Source organism: Mytilus edulis, chromosome 1 (assembly GCF_963676685.1).
Source record: "Mytilus edulis chromosome 1, xbMytEdul2.2, whole genome shotgun sequence".
Lineage (NCBI taxonomy): Eukaryota > Metazoa > Mollusca > Bivalvia > Mytilida > Mytilidae > Mytilus > Mytilus edulis.
The window spans coordinates 38517118-38536749 of NC_092344.1; the positions used below are offsets into that span (position 1 = coordinate 38517118).

General features: G+C 32.9%; 1 protein-coding gene across 1 annotated transcript; it reads right to left on the reverse strand.

The window, feature by feature from the left end:
* Positions 1-1399: 1399 nt before the first annotated feature.
* On the reverse strand, positions 1400-18781 carry LOC139482285 (cysteinyl leukotriene receptor 2-like). The gene is made up of 2 exons (XM_071266085.1): positions 18669-18781; positions 1400-2659 (listed from the first exon to the last, which is right to left on the reverse strand). The coding sequence occupies exon 2, from the start codon at positions 2651-2653 to the stop codon at positions 1517-1519; it is 1137 nt and encodes a 378-aa protein (XP_071122186.1). The 5' UTR covers positions 2654-2659; positions 18669-18781; the 3' UTR covers positions 1400-1516.
* Positions 18782-19632: the final 851 nt, after the last annotated feature.

The window sequence follows — 19632 nt, forward strand, 5'->3', positions numbered from 1 at the left end:
TTCACTTCATGGACTTCCAGTGTCTTGTTACTATACGGCATTTGCAATATGCCGGATAATCCAAGAAAGTCATACATCTCTCAAAATATTTCGAAATGAGAAAACTATTTTTGCTCGTGTGAAATCATATCGAATAGGCTTAGAATATGGTAATTTAAATAAATACAACAATAGTATACCGCTGTTCAAAAGCCATAAATCGATCGAAAGACAAAAGTATCCGGGTAACAAAATGAATCTGAAACCTAGAGAAAACACATCAACTATATGAGGAGAAAACAACGGAACATGAGAAATACTGAAGTGCAACAACAAATAACAATAAAAAAAAAAACCCACACACATAGAAATGAATTATTTGATAACACCTGCCATATTCCCAACTTGTTACATGACATTTAAAGAAAAAATATGCGTTGAACCTGCATGTTTTAAGGCTAGTCGAACCTCCCACTCATATGACAATGTTAAAAGACTTTTACCAATATCGATCAAATGACAACTCTACTTGACAGGAATACAGTATACATGTTCCAGACCGTATGAGTATTTGGACCGTACGCGTACGGTCTGGACCGTATGCGTACTTTTTCAAAATACTCATACGGTCTGACTATTATTAAAAAGTTGGTCAAGTTTATTAGATACAAATGCATATAGCAGATCAACATAACTTAACTATCAAATTAATATAAAAAAGTTCAATTGTATTTGAAACTAAAACTTTATATTCTAACTTGTTTTTAATTCACGCTAATTAAATATGCTAATCTCTTGTATTAAGCATGTCGATCAGTAGTTCATTAATTGTATTATGAACGCTGAAATTGAAGATATCGGAAGTAAACATAAAGTGGGAGTTCAATTGTTTTAAAATATTTAGCAACTTTACCAAAAAAAAAAACCAAATGCAAAAGAACATGCATGAACTGCATACATGAAAATGCTAAAAATATTACGTTACTTGAATTGTGTCACCTTGGGCGAGAGTACCAAAATAGGATTCATATATACAATTAAACAAACACCTAATTTCAATTGTTCGTTTGTTCATTTTATCTATCTAATTGTAACAAATTGTCAATAACAATTTGTAAAACTGAAAATAAAGATTGTTTCAATTTAACCCATATGATCAAATAACATGTATTGTCAGATCGTACTGGACCGTACGCGTATGGTCGGATCGTATGAGTATACGTATACGGTCCGGACCGTACGCGTACGGTCCAAATACTCATATGGTCTGGAACATACACACGAAACAAAGTACTCTGCACATAGAAAAGCAAAAATAAATAAAATATTATATTTATCATGTAAACCTTAGAATAACAACGGACATCTTCCTTTTACAACAGCACACTACACACAGTGACGTATTAAGACAAGACTGTAATCATACATGTCTACTTATGTTCAATTGCATCATCATCAATGAACATAAAAAGAGTTTATTTAGAAGTTCAACACATTTAAGTTTAATTATTTAATAAGGTAATATAGTATGCAAATGTTAGAGCCTTGTTTGGTCCGAGTCTGTTTGAACTGTAATCGGAAACACAAAAGATTTTCGACGGAAACGTGCAAATGTTAGTAAGACTCTTACTTCGTGTCGGAAGTACGCTCCAACGGTTAAATATAGAAGTATGTTGATGCAGTAATTCATATAAAATATAGTTCTTACGAAATATAGCACTCCTTGCCAGTATTTTAAATTTACAACTGAAGAACTGTCGACAGAATTGAACAAATATTTAGATAAAAGAAAGTTACGAAACCATAATATAAAGTATGGAATATTTAAAAGTATGAAGCATATTGATAATGCAAGGTGAATTACAGTGAATTCTAGTCGGATAACACTCACTTCAGTTACGATTTGTCTGCATATTTCGTTTTTTCTTTGTTTCAGAAGGTTTCGAATGATCAGCACATTGAGAACAGTGATCACAACAAAAGGAACAAAGGTGATAAACACTGCATAAATAGAATCGCACGAGAAAGATAATAAACCATATTGTGGCAATCTTGTGCAATAAAGCGTGCCAGTTGCTCCCTTGTAAATCCCACTCAATGCAGGTTTATATAACACAGTTGTGCATGAAACTAGAATAACTCCAGAAATCACTTTCCGCGTGCTTCTATTCGTACAAATGTTTCTCCGTACTAACGGATGGCAAATGGAAACATATCTTTCTATAGTGAAAGACACTACAAGCCATGCTGATACAAATCTGGAAGCGTAGGATATGTAAAGCTGGAATTGACAAAGTCCCTCAATGTCAAGAATTTTAACGTTTGTTGTTGGAAACAGATATGTTAATCCTCTTCTTATCCATTCCACGGACACATAAAATATAATAATAACAAGATCAGATACGGATAATGCTGCCAAATATGTGCTTGCCGATAGCGACCGCAGATTTTGCGATAAAAACACACGTAATGATAAAAGATTACCTACTATTCCTATAATTATTATAATTGGAGTGAAATAAGCGAAAAAAGTTCTTCCCATTGTGTAAATGTTGTTGGTATCTTCTCTTGGGAACGTATTGAGTTGTAAACATTCTGTTATGTTTGTCTCGTTTTTTAGCATCATAAGTAAGCGTTCGTATAAGGATTCCGTTGTGCATGTAACAGCCTTCATGGTTTTCTGCAAAAAATGAATACTAGTAAATCATTTAACAAATCAGAAAAATAACAAAATGAAAATGATTTTAGTTTCATATTTGTTGTGCTCATAAACATGTTGAGCACAACAAATTTGAACCTCACCTTAGTCTTTTTAAAAGTGTCCCAACTCAACGGCTTATAATTCAGTGTCTGCATATGATTTGTCAGACGGTGCTAAAGGAACATCACTTAAAAAATAAAAAATAAAAAAAACAGTACGGAATGAAAAATCATTTTCACTCTCGTAAATATTTGTGTAGAGTTAACGTTAATGGTGAAATACTGAAATATCTAAAATGAGAAAAGGACAGTTATTTTAATATTAAATTTATTTTTACAAAAATCTTTTTTTAGGTGATTATTCAACGAACATATATCATTAAGATACCGGTAAGAGTTGTTGAATTGATCAATACAGTCGAATCGAGACGGTTATTTACTGCACTTGGCCATACATTGTGATAGTAACAGTAAAGAAAGAAGTATGCTATTAAAAGGGCACAATTGGTGCCCATAAGAATGCCTACAATCTGTCGATAAACTTTATTTCCGAACCGTACCTAAATGTTATCACCTCCTCACACCTACAGTAAGTATATCTAGATTATTTCTATTCCCTTTTCCCGAATGTGACCTACCAAATAAGACTAATACCGTGTTTGTACTAACAAGAGAAGCACGACGGGTGACACATGTGTAGCAGAATCTGCTTACACAGTCGGAGTAATTGAAATCACCCCTAGATTTTGGTAGAGTTCGTGTTGCTCAGTTTTTAGATTTCTATTATGTGTACTAACTATAATTGTTTTCCAGTTGATCTTTTTTCTATTTTAGCCATGGATTTGTCAGTTTATTTTCTACTTTTTGTTTGAATATAATTTTGGTATATTTCGCGTCTCTTTTATCTTTCTCATAAGAGAAAGGTGGTTTTTATGAGTTGCAGCAAATAAAATAGCAATGTGATTTATCAAACCACCATTTCATTAGATAGGAAAACGTTTAATTTATTAGATTGTATTGAAGTGTTGTATGAAGAGTGAAAAGTCAAAACTGGCAACCAAATCAAAAGGACCACTAAAAACATCTGATTAATCTCAAACATCGAAGGATTTTTTATACTCCAAAAAGTTTATTTCTTTTCTCACAAAAAGTAACAAGAAATTGTTTGATAGGAGTTAAGAAACTCGTTAATTAATTTAAACAATAAGTTTTGTGTTGAGGAAATGACATAAAATGAATCAATTAGTAAAGGTACTTTTACGCGTACAAACACGTTGTGATGTATAATGAAGTCGCGTGCATTTCATTAATAAATTGACGCGAATTGAAATAAATACGTGACATTGCTACAAAGATACGTGCTGTCATTGTCAAAAATGTTGGTGTATTAAGTCCTGTTCACGATCTTAATGCCCGCGTCACACTGTCCCGATTTTTACGCCGATGGCAACACGATTATGGAAATTTTCAAAATCGGGACTGATCGTATCCAGATCGGGCTATTCGCAGTGCCATCTTTAACCATCGTAGAACCAACGGCCACTTTTTCTAGCCTTCGAGGAGAACTTCGGGAAGGGTTCTAAATTTTTTAACATGTTAAAAAATCCCCGAAGGTGCGTCCGGTGTTGAGGGTTCGTATTGAGTTCGTATCACCATCCTCACCATCGTAATGGCACCATGAATGCATCTTTGACCATCGTATTGCATTCGTGTTTCCATCGTTTCCATCGGGCAGTTTTGACATTACGATGCATACACGAATGAATCACGAAGCTACCCGAAGGTTTTCCGATGGCAACACGACTTCGTGAAGACCTCGTAATCCCGTCGTGTTGCCATCGAATAAAAGTACGAAGGCAACAAGATGGAACTACGACGGCAATAGATTTAGCTAAATGTAAGTTAATTTTCGCGCTAAAATACATTTAAAGTGCCATGCGCGATATGCACTGGTCAGTCTAATACGCCAGTTAAGAAAGACGTTCACAAAACATGGAGCTCATATCATATGATTCTATGTACAAGAAAGGCGACAGCGTTGTTTTTATTAATTCAAATTGAACAAAAAGAGCAGCTATTACAGGCTCAGGATTTACTGTTACAAGTAAAATATTATATTTTGTCAATTTTTCATATCAAGTAACATAATGAAAATCATAAACGCGTCTCGTACACCAACACTGCAGGTACACGTATATAGGGAAACCAACTTTTTCTTCATTATTCTGATTTTTATGTATCGTCTGAGTTGTTTTCACACGCATGTTTACTCCATAACCATTTTGTTTTCTATATGTCATATTTTGTCGCATCTGTTGCTTTCCCCACAGCCTTCCTTTTGTCTATATTATTATGATATTCTCCTGGAAAGAGCTCTTTCTGAATAAAAGGGATCAACAAACCCATTACCTTACCTTGAAGATAGATCAGTAAACATGGGCTTATTTATGGGTGATTATTCAGACTAGTGCACACATTTTACAGTTCAAACAAGGCAATGCCGAGCGTGGCATCCCCTCGTATGTTAACATATTGGGGACAAATATGGACACTATATTTGTATATGACACATGCAGAAAATAGTATTGAATATGCATATTTGATACATAAATTATTTTTTTTTAGAAATCAATCAAAACATTCAGTAACTGATAATACCTTTAATAATATCTTTAGAACCAGCAGGTAAAAAAATTGAGCAACCAATTTCTTGTGTATTATGCTATTTCAAGGAGAAAAACAAGTCCATCTGCATGACCTTGACCTTTGGCCTTGAACGTAAAAAATGTCAGATCATTACAAGGAGGAACAATATACCAAATGTGGTTAAAATCTTTTGAAGCATATTGGTTTTAGAGTGCCCAAAAGGGTGATATTGCCTTGTATTACAACTGCCACTGTGACCTTGACCTTTGAACTTTAAAGTCAATAGCACTTAAGATATTCTTAACGAGCATTTTGGTTTTAGAGTGGCCATAACAATTTTATCTACACGCAACTTATATGTAGTAGGCGAGGGGATAATAAACTATGTTTAAAGTCATATGAAACCTCAAATTAAAAAAAAATATGCATCTGTTTTTTATAACTAAATGGATAGTTTTCATTATAAAACTTTTGTACATATACTTTTTTCTGAGGAAAATTCTTTAATTTGTCCACATTTAGAAGAAGTTTACTTATTTTTAATTGCTTGCTTCCAGGAAGCAATTCGCCGACATATTTTCCGTATGCATAGTGACCTGAGCGTAACCCTCCTCGTAAAAATCCGGTGATCGCAATACGCATGAATCTGTCATTAAAATAAACAATTATCTGATTTTACATGTTAAACACGTGCTCAATACCCATGCTTTTTGTTATTTATTTACTATAAGGTGACAATCGGTAAACTTCGGCTTCAAAACACGGCATTTAATGAGCAGCCATATTTGTTAAATCATAACAGACAGAGAGAAAAAAAAATTGACGATTATACGATATATTTGCGTAAATAATGATAAAATCGTGCACAGAGGACTTAGTTTGTGATATATACATGCATTGGTTCAAGAATTGGAAAAACATTATTTTTCACCACTCACTCGTTTCATATGACTTTAATAAGAATTAGACAAAAAGATAGATTTACCGCCATGCATGGCAGACTTGTACAGAAAAAATATGTTGTCCAATTTCTGTTCGTATCATAAAAAAGTTCAAAACAGGTAGGACGCATTTTTAGATCGTTTGTATACTAGTTTATGTACATATATGTACTTTACCTTTATTTATCCTATTTATTTTCAGCATATAATTTAAATGCATCGTAAGCTGTACACGACGTATTTTAGACATCGTATGGCCATCGCGCCATCATCGTTATCCATCGTGTAGCGTTCGTAATCCATCGTGCAGCCTTCATGATCCATTGTGTAGGCTTCGGCTGAGATATGAAGCTTAGATACCCGTCTTCGGTTAACCTTCGTATGTCCATCTTTTGTTATCGTATATAATTTCGGCACAATCGTATAGACTTCGTTATTCATCGTAACTGCTTCGGTCACTTTTTTGTATTTTAACGAGATCGGGACCAAATTCGTACGAACTTACAATTTTCGCATTCGGTTGTCCATCGTATATAAAAATCGGGACAGTGTGACACGGGCATAACCAATATTCAATTTAGGCAGTAGGATCAAAGGAAAAAAATGTACAAATTGCCGATTATAACATATATTTACTAGATACTAAAAAAACGTAATTACGCAAAACTATTAACAACAGGTTTTATCAATACCAAGATATTTAAGCAATGCCGATACTGCTGTTGAAACATATATAGATATAATCCACAATGTTGAATAATTTTCCTGTACACAATCGATCCAGTTCAAAATACCTTTACGCTTTACAGAAGTAACATGTACCTCTCAAGTTGCATGCAATAAAAGTGGACACGATCTTTGCCCAGGATGAAATTTTTTAAAATTTAAGATTTTTATTTTTAGCTGATTATGCATGTAATATTTGCGCTTTGAATCTGAGCAACAATCACTGGAACTATACAAACAAAACAATGATTGGGAAAAGGAAAGGAATTTGACATTGACCGGTAGGTCTAACTATAATTGCGGTTATCGTCCGTTGACCGTTGAAATTGTCTAACAAATATGGTGGGTAGGTGTCTCATTGTCAACCAAACCACGTCTTGACTTCTATTTCTCATATGGCTCAATGGCAACGTCGATGAAAATTGAACTTCAAGGCAAATACAAAAAAAGAAAAGTATTTAAAAATCAACTATACCAACAACTGGAACGAATGGAAAACAACTATCATAAGCCTTACTTGCTACTACTCAGTAGTGTGTTAAACTAGGTATTGCAACCCAAACTAACAAAATGGCCAACGTGACAAAAGCTGGGCCTTGCAGCCAAATGTGCGCAACCGTACATCACAGCTGACTAAATTTCAAACAAACAAAATTATAAACCTAACAAAGACGATTACAAAAAATTTAACGTTGGAGTCGTCGTAGATAGTTTATACATTATAGTTAAACAAAATGACATAAAATATAAAAACCTTAAACGTCCGTATCGCTCCCCTGAACTAACCTGCATCAGGTACACCGAAAGCCAATAACAACAATGGATGAACAAATAACAAATACCGGGAAGATTTGCACATATTATAAAATATTGAGTTATGGAAACTTCTGTCGCCAACGTGTTACATAATACGACTTGATTTACTGGATTTGTGATAAAAATGCAGTTAACCTAAATATGAAGTTTAAAGAAACATAACACATTTATATGCATGTTTAGTTTGTATAATGTTACATTTTTTGTCATTTACTAGACTAATTTGTACCGGATTGATGTAATTTAGTGATTATCAGCACACACATTTACATACCTAGTAAGTATACAGCATCAAAAACAGATTTCAAATTAGAAAAAAAAGAGACGAGTCATTATGAGATATCCTGGAATTAAAATGTCAACGAACTCTTTTGACCTAAGGCAGCAACTATTAACCATTTGATTTTCTAGAGAGGGGGGGGGGGGGGGTATGTATTTTTTCCGGACAAACTTTGTTTTTCGCCTTCAGCGAAAACAATCTATTTTTTTTTGGCGACAAGTTGAAAACAATTCTTTTCTTTCAATTTTAGCATAACATATAGTGGCGGCTGGGGTGAAAAAAAACTATTTTTTTCTCAGGGTCATAAACAAATTATTTTTTTCTTCAAAAACTGGAAAAAAAACTTTTTTTCTCCAAAATATCCATAGCCACCCCCTTTCAGAAAATCAAATGGTTACTGCCTAATTTCATTGGAAAATAGCAACAATACATAAATAACCTAACAATTTGCAACGAGAGTAAGAAGAAATAGAGAAAAATAACAAAATTTAATATAAAGTGCACTGAATTATGTTTTTCTCTCTCGTCTTTATCAAAATTTTGTCGTTTTCTCTTCAATCAATAGTTTGAAAATCAGTAATGAGAAATCGTGAAAATTACAAAATTTAACATAAAGTGCACTGAATTATGTTTTTCTATCTCGTTTTTATCAAAATTTTGTCGTTTTCTCTTCAATCATTAGTTTTGAAAATCCTATTTGCTACATGTATTACCTGCCTCTTTCGCTATGAGCTCAACGTTATAACTATTTTGCAAATATTTTGAATCTTTACATAAATATGGAAGGGAACAACCATTTAACTTATTAAGGGGGATGTTTTTGTCCGAGTCAGATATTTTTTTTTTAGCGCAAAACATTTTATTTTTCAGTTTTTTAAGTCGACGATAAAAATCTAATTTAAAAAAAACTTAGCACTATGAGGTATGGAGAAATTCTGTATTCAAAATGTTTTGTTTGTCATCTGCTTGAACACGATTTTGTTTTGCTTCATCAAATTTATTTAAGGAAAAAACATACCCATCCCTCTTTTATATAAATGGTCGTTCCTTAATTTAAGGTTTCGGAATTACTTCTAAATGTTGAATGTTAATATGTTTAACTGATAGATCAGTACTTTATGTATATTCTAGCATATGGTAACTTCAAAGTAAATATTCACACTAGATAGCATGTAATTGAATCATTACTTTTAACCGTTTTCAAGATAATTATACTTAGCTGAAGAAAATTGCACTGAAAAATATTATAGATTCCTCTATCTAAAAATATATTAAAGTCAACTTAAATGATAAAATCTGCATGTGCAAAATGTCTATTAAATTTTATTTTATAATGAAACTCGTGATGAATACAAAATAGATCTTTTTAGTGTATGTGGCATAGCAGGAAGCGCTTTCAAATATGGCATTGTATTGGTTGCAAAAATTCTATATTTTTCATTTAAATGCAATATTTTATATTTAATTGGTATATTTCTTCATTTAAATGGTATATTTTTTCATTTAGATGCAATATTTTTTATTCAAATGGTATAATTTTTCATTCAAATGGTATAATTTTTCATTCAAATGGTATAATTTTTCATTCAATTGGTATAATTTTCATTCAAATGCAATATTTTTTATACAATTGGTATAAAATGTCATTTGAATGCAATATTTTTTATTCAATTGGAATAATATTTTTTTTTATTTATATACTATAATTGCATCATGGGAAATTCTTTGCCGCCTTGAGGTCAAATTTGCAACAACGTTTTTGATTGGTCGGTATTATTTTTGGATTTTCTTCCGTTCTAGTGGGAGTTCGTGCACTGGCAATTAATGCCAATAATGGCCAGGTCGAGCAAAAAATGCGAGTCACAAGTAATAATAACTAATTTGACACACAACTTGTTCATGGATAGAAACAGATGCCTGCGTGCATTGCAAAAACATCTCCAATAAAAACCCTTTCTGTAAAAACTCCCCTACAGTCTACACATTGAAATAAAAAAATATATACATAACCCTTTCCCCCTCTAAGCCCAGATACATATTATCATGACCTATTTTTGTGCTACAAGTATATTATTTTTAACTTTTCTTGATCCTGAGAGACGTTGTAGGAGGGCAAACATGAAAAAAGAATAAAAAGCCTTCCAGGACGTTATAATTATTTGAACTAAGCCACCTCTTTTTGCTACATGAAGAAAAAAAAAAATCACCTAATTACAACAGCAGAACTAGAGACCCCGTGACAAGTAGAAACATAAGATGTTATACTCCGGAACTAGTTATTTAATAAAGACAATTCAGGATAAATTGGAACCAGTTCTAACCCATGTTACAACAAAAGTCCTTTGACAAAAAAAAAGAAGTCATAGGACTTCACTGTATGGGGCGTGAACTTCATATTTAATTCTATCTATAATATGTGTTCTCATGTATTATGCCGTACATCATTTTACATTTAGAATTCGTTGCTGAGCTATTTTTACTGTTCTCATCTCCGAATCCCTTAAATAGATTTTTTTTTCAAGCCCCACAGTAGTTCAATAATTACTATATGTCATTGCTTAAATAAGTATGCGGGGCATATTTCAAAACATATTTTATCTTCAGGACTTTTAAATGATTTACTTTTCAATACTGCATTGGGAAAGGAGGGGGGAGGGGGGGGGGTATACAAGTTTATTTTGTGATACAGTATATAATATAAATAGGTATCCAACAAATTATATGATTGTACGTTTAGCTATTATCTAGACCCGTACACAATTTATATAATAAAACACATACATGTATAACAGGGGCGGATAAAAAACCTCGGTGTCTTAGGAGTGGGGGACGTTCAAATTTAGATATTTGTATAGAGATGTATATATACGAGTATTGGCAGTACATGTAATGGTTATGGTGTGTGTGTAAGGGAAGGGTTTCAGATCAAAGATCGGTTCTATAATTCTATATCTTTTAGTTTTTACCATTTCACTATATTCTTTATCCTTTGATCTCTATTGTATTTGTCCTAAACATGCGTGACATATTGACAACCGAAAATCAATCAACTTATTCTGTCTTCGGAAGTGAGCTATAAGAAGTCTATTTCTGTTTTTTTTTTTTTTTTCATTTGGAAGATCTTCTGGGCTGGCTCTCTTTCACCTCTTCTTTTTGATAGGTTATTAAGACGACAGAGGCACATAACAAACATGGCGTTGTTTAGTATAAATGAAATGAATAAATTTATGAATGCAGATATATTAGAATGTGAGCTGTTTTATAAACGTTTTTATGGTATGACAGTAGGACGATAAGCTGGATAAATATAAGAACTACACGGACAATAACTGTAAAGGGACAATTATTTGATATTTTAGGGAAGGGATTTTGATTGATTAGTGTTTAACGCTACTTTCAACACTATTGGGCTATTCCGTGGTAGTCAGTTTAAATTTATAAATGAAGGATGGGGAAGGGAAGGGAGAGCATTATTATTCATTTCAATCTGTCGCTTCTCATGCCTATTTTTCAGCTCTTACCAGGCAACCATATTCATATATGAAATCCTTCTGTCCCCCACCCGAACAAATAAATAAATATAAAATGGCTCTTATTTAACACAAGTTTAAATTGATTGTTTGTATGTTGCTAATTTTAACACCGAGTGACAAATAAATCATGCTTGTTCATCAAAAACACGAGTTTATAAGTCAGGTATATAATATAAAAACGAAAAGATGGAATGTGATTGCAAATAAGGCAACTATCCACCAGAGTTCAAAAATGAAGTGGGTGTAAGCAATTATAGACAATCGTAAGGCCTTCAACAATGACAAAAACCTGATACTGTAAAGTCGTCTATAAAAGGCCCAACATGAAAATGTAAACAATTCAAACGAAGAAACTAACAGCCTAATTATACATAACAAAACAATTTACAAACTATCAAATATGAGTCGAGACATGAACCAACGACAACCACTAAACTACAGGCTCCTGACCTGGGACAGGTAAATAAAGAATATGGCAGGGTTGATATAGAAACGAAGATGTTGTATGATTACAATGAGACAACTCTCCACAAGAGACCAAATGACACAGAAAACAAACAGTTATAAGTCACCGTACGACCTTCGACTATAAGCTAAGCCTACATCGCATAGTCAGCTATATAAAAGGCCCCGAAATCACAAATGTGAAACAATTCAATCGAGAAAACTAACAGCTGAATTAATGTACAAAATAATGAACGAACACAAATATGTATAACAAAGCAACAAACGACAACCACTGAATTACAGGCTCCTGACTAATCTGGGACAGCGGTGTAACAGTACAACAACATGTGTGTGAGCACTCAATCCATCTCGAATCTGGGACAGTGGTGTAACAGTACAGTAAAATAACAACCTGTACAATCAGTTGCAATTAGATTAACTCGAAAGATCGGAACGAGACACACACAAAAAAAACTAATTTTAAGACAAAAGACACAAAGCACCGACAAAAGAGTATTTGCAATACTGGCTGAAAGCTCAAAGCTAATAACAACTAGAACTGAAATAAATTTTGTTCTTCCAGATTGAGCTATCAAACAGTACACAACGCGCGACAAAGGATTTAAAAAAAAAGAATAGAAAACAGTCTGAGAAACGTCTAGTTTACGTTGTATATAGATATAAGAAGATGTGGTATGAGTGCCGGTGAGACAACTCTTCATCCAAGTCATAATTTGTAAATGTAAACCATTATACTAAGTAGGTCAAAGTACGGTCTTCAACACGGAGCCTTGACTCAAACCAAACAGAAAGCTATAAAGGGCCCCACAAAATGACTAGTGTAAACCCATTTTCAGTCTAATGTATTTAAAAACAAAAAGGTATACTTGTATGTAAATTAACATATACAATGGAAGTTTTTGAAAAGTGGCCCGAACGTTGTGGCCACCGAAATTTTGCAATAGAAATACAAGTTAGGACCACAAGAATTGAATAAAACAGCCAGTGCAGGACTCGCGCGAACGCCAGATTTAGTTAGAGGGGCGATATTCTGAAGCGTTCTTTTAATTATTGGTCACCCATGTTTAGAAAGAAAGTGGAGAAATCCAAACAATTATCGACCAATCACAAACGTTGTTGCAAATTTGACCTTAAAACGTCAAAGAATTTCCCATAATGCAATTATTGCATATAAATAAAAAAACTATTATACCAATTGAATAAAAGATATTGCATGCAAATGATTTTTTATATATTAAATAAAAAATATTGCATTTGAATGAAAAGTATACAATTTGAATGAAAAATTATACCATTTGAATGAAAAATTATACCATTTGAATGAAAAATTATACCATTTGAATAAAAAATATTGCATCTAAATGAAAAAATATACCTTTCAAATGAAAAATTATTGCATTTAAATAAAGAAATATACTAATTAAACATAAAATATTGCATTTAAATGAAAAATATCGATTTTTGCAACCAATACCATGCCATATTCAAACCCACCAAAATGAACGCAGTAAACTACAGTTAATGCGCCTCGATTTAATATAACATCATTTGTTTAGTTTGATTTTGAAAGTATGTCAAACACAACATACATGTATGTTTTCACATTGGTGTACTGATAAACTGGAAGTCGTCTACTCAAACATTTTTGTACCACATCAGATTTATACAGTTTAGAAACATTTTCGTTGTAAATACAATCACAATGAAAATGTAATCCGACAAAAACAAATTTATTCCATTTTTTCTATGGAAAACAGTTCTTACAAACTAGTTTACATGTTAAACTTTATTTTCATGTCGACTCCCAAACTTTAATATAGGTACAATTATATAGTAATATAAAAGTAGATATGGCGTTCTGCTTCTGTCCGGGATATACAAAAACGCAGTTACGTCTGGTTATAATGGGGACTTTCCAATAGAACATTCAAGAACTATTGCAACATTTTTCAAAAAAAATCCGTTTGTTCAATATTCGTGTTAATATCAAAACAGAATTGCATGTCCAAGTTGTCTTTAAATGTTCTGCCCTACACTTCAAACGACCAAGTTTCCGATCTTACCTGCGATAAGATGTGTTGTTAATTGTTTTTGGTTTCTAAATATGCATGAGATATTTACCTCTTGAAGTTAAACTAACAACATTCTATCAAACTTGTTATTGCGATGCAGTTGGAAACATGTTCATTAAGTTGAGATTTTGCAAAGTGTGTCATCGTGTTCGTAACTTCTTGAAGTGATTTTTAATTTAAAAGTATAAAAAGTAAACAAATATACAAGTAATAAATGTTTGTTTAGATTGGTATGAATGAAAGCAGAGGTGGTGTAAATTCAATTATCTAACGACACAGATTTTATCATTATAAGATACACCGAAAGGTCACATACAATATTGTATGGCCCTATTATACCTGACTATGCGGTATTGACTTTGCTGATTGTTGAATGCCGTACGGTGACCTAGCTATAGCTGTTTATTTCTGCGTCATTTGGTCTGTTGAAGAGAGTTGTCTCATTTGCATTCATACTACATCTTCTTTTTTATATAGTGTACACATTTTTTTATTTTGTTCACGCAGACATTACGAAAATGTTCCACATTTGGCAACACCACTGGGGTAAATGTGATCTCCGTAACTGCAGTTATGTATATCTGAAGATGGCGGACGATGTTTCTGGTCAAAATTTCCGACCAAATTTTTCTTTTGTCAATTTTGTATTAATAGTGTATTATTCTTCGGTATTTCGTGTCCTTTTTAACGTATAACATAATTTGAAACTGAAATACTAAGTATTTTTATTCATAATTCAACCGCTAAATGGAGAAAACAGCCATCTTAAATATCGTGATGATATGGGTAACTGAAGTAAACAAATTGACAATGATATACGTAACTGGAAATATTGATATCCGCAAATGATTTTATTTCCAAACAATGTAATCATGTTAGTAATGAAATAAATGTCTCCAGTTATTAAAAGTTTAATAAATATGAATCAGAATTGTTCTTCGTAGTCTTAAAATTATTGTGTGAAAACATTGATCAGGCTATCAATTCTGTATTTCTATATAGCCAGGATCATGCACAGCGGCGAGGTACATTTAGAGGACGGATATGTGATAGCTTATTACAGATGAAATATATATGTAAAATTGAGAACAGACCGTGAGTCCTGTAGCAAATGAAAAAAATCTAAATCTCAAACACACCAAACGAATTGATAACAACTGTCATATTCTTGATTTGGTACAAGCATTTCCTTATGTATAAAATGGTAGATTAAACCTGGTTTTATAGCTAGCTAAGCCTCTCACTTGTCTGAAAGTCACATTAGAATTTCATTATAAACATTTTTTTAACACAGCAAACAAACATGATGGGTCAAAATATCAAAATTTGGGGTACACTGTGTATCACAGTCAACATTATTCTAAATCTGTATCACTATAAAACAATATTTAAAACTATTTCAACAGAGAAACACAGAATATAAACACAGGATAAAGTTCAAAACCCAAACTTGAATGGCAAGAGTACAAGATGACCATAGCACCGTAACACAATGGCGGTATGTATGAATAATGAGCCACCCCAAAAAAATATAATCAAACAGTAACATAAAGTAAAGGTTTACAATATACAAAGACAAAACAAAATGGCACAATATCACGTACATAAGATGATAACCTATAAGTATCTAAACACTACATATTAAGACCCTAAAGAGTGACTTGGGATTAGAAAAATGGATTCCATTAGTTTTCCTCCCCAAAAACCATAGCCATAGTTGGGCATCCGTTTTGCTGTGCAGGATGCACAAGGACGCATCCACGTCCGGTCAAAATGGGGACGTTTATATCAGATGTCTCGTGTAGAGAGAATTCCGTGCTCTTTGTACGTTAACAACCCTTGTACCAACTCTTAGAGAGAGGCCAATAGATGGCATGTGGTAAAGATAAATGTCCGTCCCTATCCAATCTTCCATTCCCGTTGCAGTCTAAATTTGTTGACTTTTATTCAGGACTGCATCTAAATGCAAGACTTACCTACTGTTTTTTTAACGTCTTCTCGTCCTGAACATTATATTTAATAAAAGGAGATGTGGTACGAGTGTCAATGAGACAAAACTCCACAAGAGACCAAATGACACAGAAATTGATATGTATATGTCACCGTACGGCCTTTAGCATTGAGCAATGTCCATACCGCATAGTCTGCTATTAAAGGCCCCGAAAAGACAAATGTAACACAATTCAAACAAGTCAACTAATGGCCTTATTTAGGTAAACAAAAAAAAAATAACGATAAACAAATATGTCACAGCAACAAACGACAACCACCTAATTGCACGCTCCTGAATACGGTCAGGCCTAGTCAAATACAGAATGTGGCGATATTAAACATGTTAGCTGGCGTCCAACCTTCCCCTAACCTGGGACATTGGTGTAACAATACAACATACATGTAAGAGCAGACTAAAAACCTGTTGAGAAGGCTTAACTCACCAGGTGGATACAAACAAAAATTAAATAAATTTTACACAAATAAAGTGAACGTGGGAGGGTACTTGTACATCCCACAAACCAACGGACAATGAATACAGATATGAGATTAGTCGCAAGTACTGAAAGCTAGTAAAAACTAACAAAAAAAATCATGGATCTAAGACACAGTTATCAGTTAGTACACATCAACACCCGAAGGATTTAGTGTGAAGACGTCATAAACAGTGGAATGTCTAGTGTTGTTATAACATTTTTGGCATATTTCTTTTTATCCCGATCCTTTAATATATTTTGACGAATTTATGACAGTTTTATTTCCGAAAAATGATGGTTCGAACTATTAAATCGAAGATAATGAATGAAGCAGAAACAACGCAACTCAACAGTTACGGATATCAGTCTATACAGTTACCCATATCCTCGCGATTTTTTAAATGAAGATTTCCCCACTTAGCGGTTGAAATATGTAAAGAAGCTTTGTATTTCAGTTTCAAACTAAGTAATACTTTAAATAAGACACGAAATACCGAAGAATAATACAGAATTTTTACAGAATTTACAACAGAATCCTTTTACCAGAAACATCGTCTGCCATCTTTGGATATACGTAACTGAAGTTACGGATATAACATTTACCCCCAGTGAACACTACACAAGTTTTTTACAGTTGGTAGACCTTTAGATTGATATAACTTTTCTGTCGCCCTCAATTTGAACGAAATTATTAATCCGCACACCGCCCGAAAATGAATTTCATCATGTTTATATTGTAAAATATCAGCTGCTCGGCAAAATAAGAGAAATGAAGCCTTTGTTAACTCGGACTCGTACGATGCGCTAACCCGACAAAAAGCTTCAAATTTCGATTTGCAGCTGATATTTTACAATATCCAAATGCAGAAAACCTGATAATCGGTACTCATCATCATTCTTCTATCAACAACCTGTTCACATTAAAAACCAACGGAAGTGAATAATCCGAATTGTCGTTCTGTCCTATACATGTAAGTTCTATACCATTTTTTTTTTAAATATATGACCATACCTCTTATATATCTACTGGTGGACAGATCATAGATGGAAAGAATTTTAAATTATCATATTTTCTTGAATTTTCATCTATGAAACGACTGCCGAAAAGAATTTAATCTTTCGTGGTTTTCTAAAGATGACCTTTAAGAACGGTTGAATGGCTGGACAATATGGTAGCATTAATGGCACAGATTTCATATTGAACACAAATGCATGAAAATCAATTTCTCTTGAACTATTCTTTTGCCTTTTAATATAGATTATAAAGTATTCGGGTTCCATGAGGTGAAGATTTTTAGCAGCAACCTTCATTCTTATAAGTTGAAAAATCAAAATTATTATTGAATGCTCATCAAAGATCAATTTTTCATAAAATATCTTCTTGTGTACCTCTAAAAGAACAGGAACTGTCCGGAATACCCAAGTCTGCCTCCAGTTTTTAAAATAATTTGGTTGTCCGTGTGGCTTAATTTGCAATATCTCTCAAGTAGGTACTATCGAGCTTGGGTAATGTTATAACCATCTATCTAGTATTGTGATAATTATAATTATAGCTATCGCAGAAGAATGAATGACTGCTGCTTTCTAAACGTCGTTAGAAAGGAAGAAGAAAACGTACAGTGACAAATGCTTCATGTATATTTGAACTATGACAATAAATCAGTATGATCTGCAAGATTGGTTGAATCTGGACAGATTCTTGTTGGAAAGGTTACTTTAACTAACAGAAAGTGTGAAACTCTCCACAATCGAGGTATTTTATTTTAAAATCGCATTTTAAATGGACGTGGATGCATATTTATACAATATACATAACTAAACGGACACCCCAACTGAGCAGCATGGAATTAATTTTCCTTCGATATTTACATTTTTGTACAAAACTAAACGTTTATTCCAAAACCTTATTCTTATAATCATCTGAAGTGACTACGTTCAGGATTGTAATATATGTCAAGTTTTTAAACATTTTTTCCAGAATAAATAAAATCGAAATACCCCAAAACTTCAATTCACTTACAATAAAGATTACATCTTACCCTATTGTGTGAGCTTTTGACATCACAAAATTATCCATAAGAACGATATTGATTTTACAAATAATGTATCATTTAAGTTCATTCAGGAAACTATAAAGAACAGTATGCTGTAATACAATTACTGCGCATACATCAAACAACAAATAGTTATATCCGATGATGTTTATTCGATACATATAACAAATGAGAGGTGTCCGTTAACGAATATAAGTATGATGACCTACCTCGCATACATATTAAACATTTGTAATGGGCGATGGAACTTGTCTTCATTTGATTTTTTTTTTATTTCTTTGTGTTGTATGGCAGTAATTTTAACTTGAAATATGTTCAAAAGACTTTCCAACTGCATGTAATGTTTCTGATGCAGATGTTAATTGTAATTCATGTATACAGCTCGTCAAAATGTCGGCTTAAATGCGTCATTGAATTTGTTTACTGTTTGATAATTTGCTTTTACATCTAGATAAATAATTTCTACTTTTCGATCTCTATTAGATCTGAACATTTTTAGACATACGAATATCGACTTTATGTGTAATTATTTTACTGCTTAAATTACAGTTTATGGCTGCGATATATACAGTCGACGAAAAACAAATAATTAAAATGAGAATTAAAAGCTGTCATTAAAACTGGATAGCGTGTTTTTTCAAGATCTTTTTTTTTGTCTAACTTCAGTGTAATAAAAGTGGCTTCAACAGAACCGTCAATATTTTGTGCACCAAAATTAATGCATATCGTAACTGTTGCATCACATACAGATTTATAGAGGGCAGTATTATACAATTATAGCCTTTGTATGCGGTCGATACGAGATTATATCGACCTAAGAGAAGCATATTGACTGAGGATGAAGTCTGAGGTCGATATGCTTCTCTAGCTAGGTTGATATAACATCGTATTGACCTCAATAAAAGGCTACAATTGTTATATTATTAATCAGCAACTATTGCATGAACAA

Coding starts and splice junctions, on each gene's coding strand:
- LOC139482285 (XM_071266085.1), bottom strand. CDS start 2,653: ATGAAGGCTGTTACATGCACAACGGAATCCTTATACGAACGCTTACTT.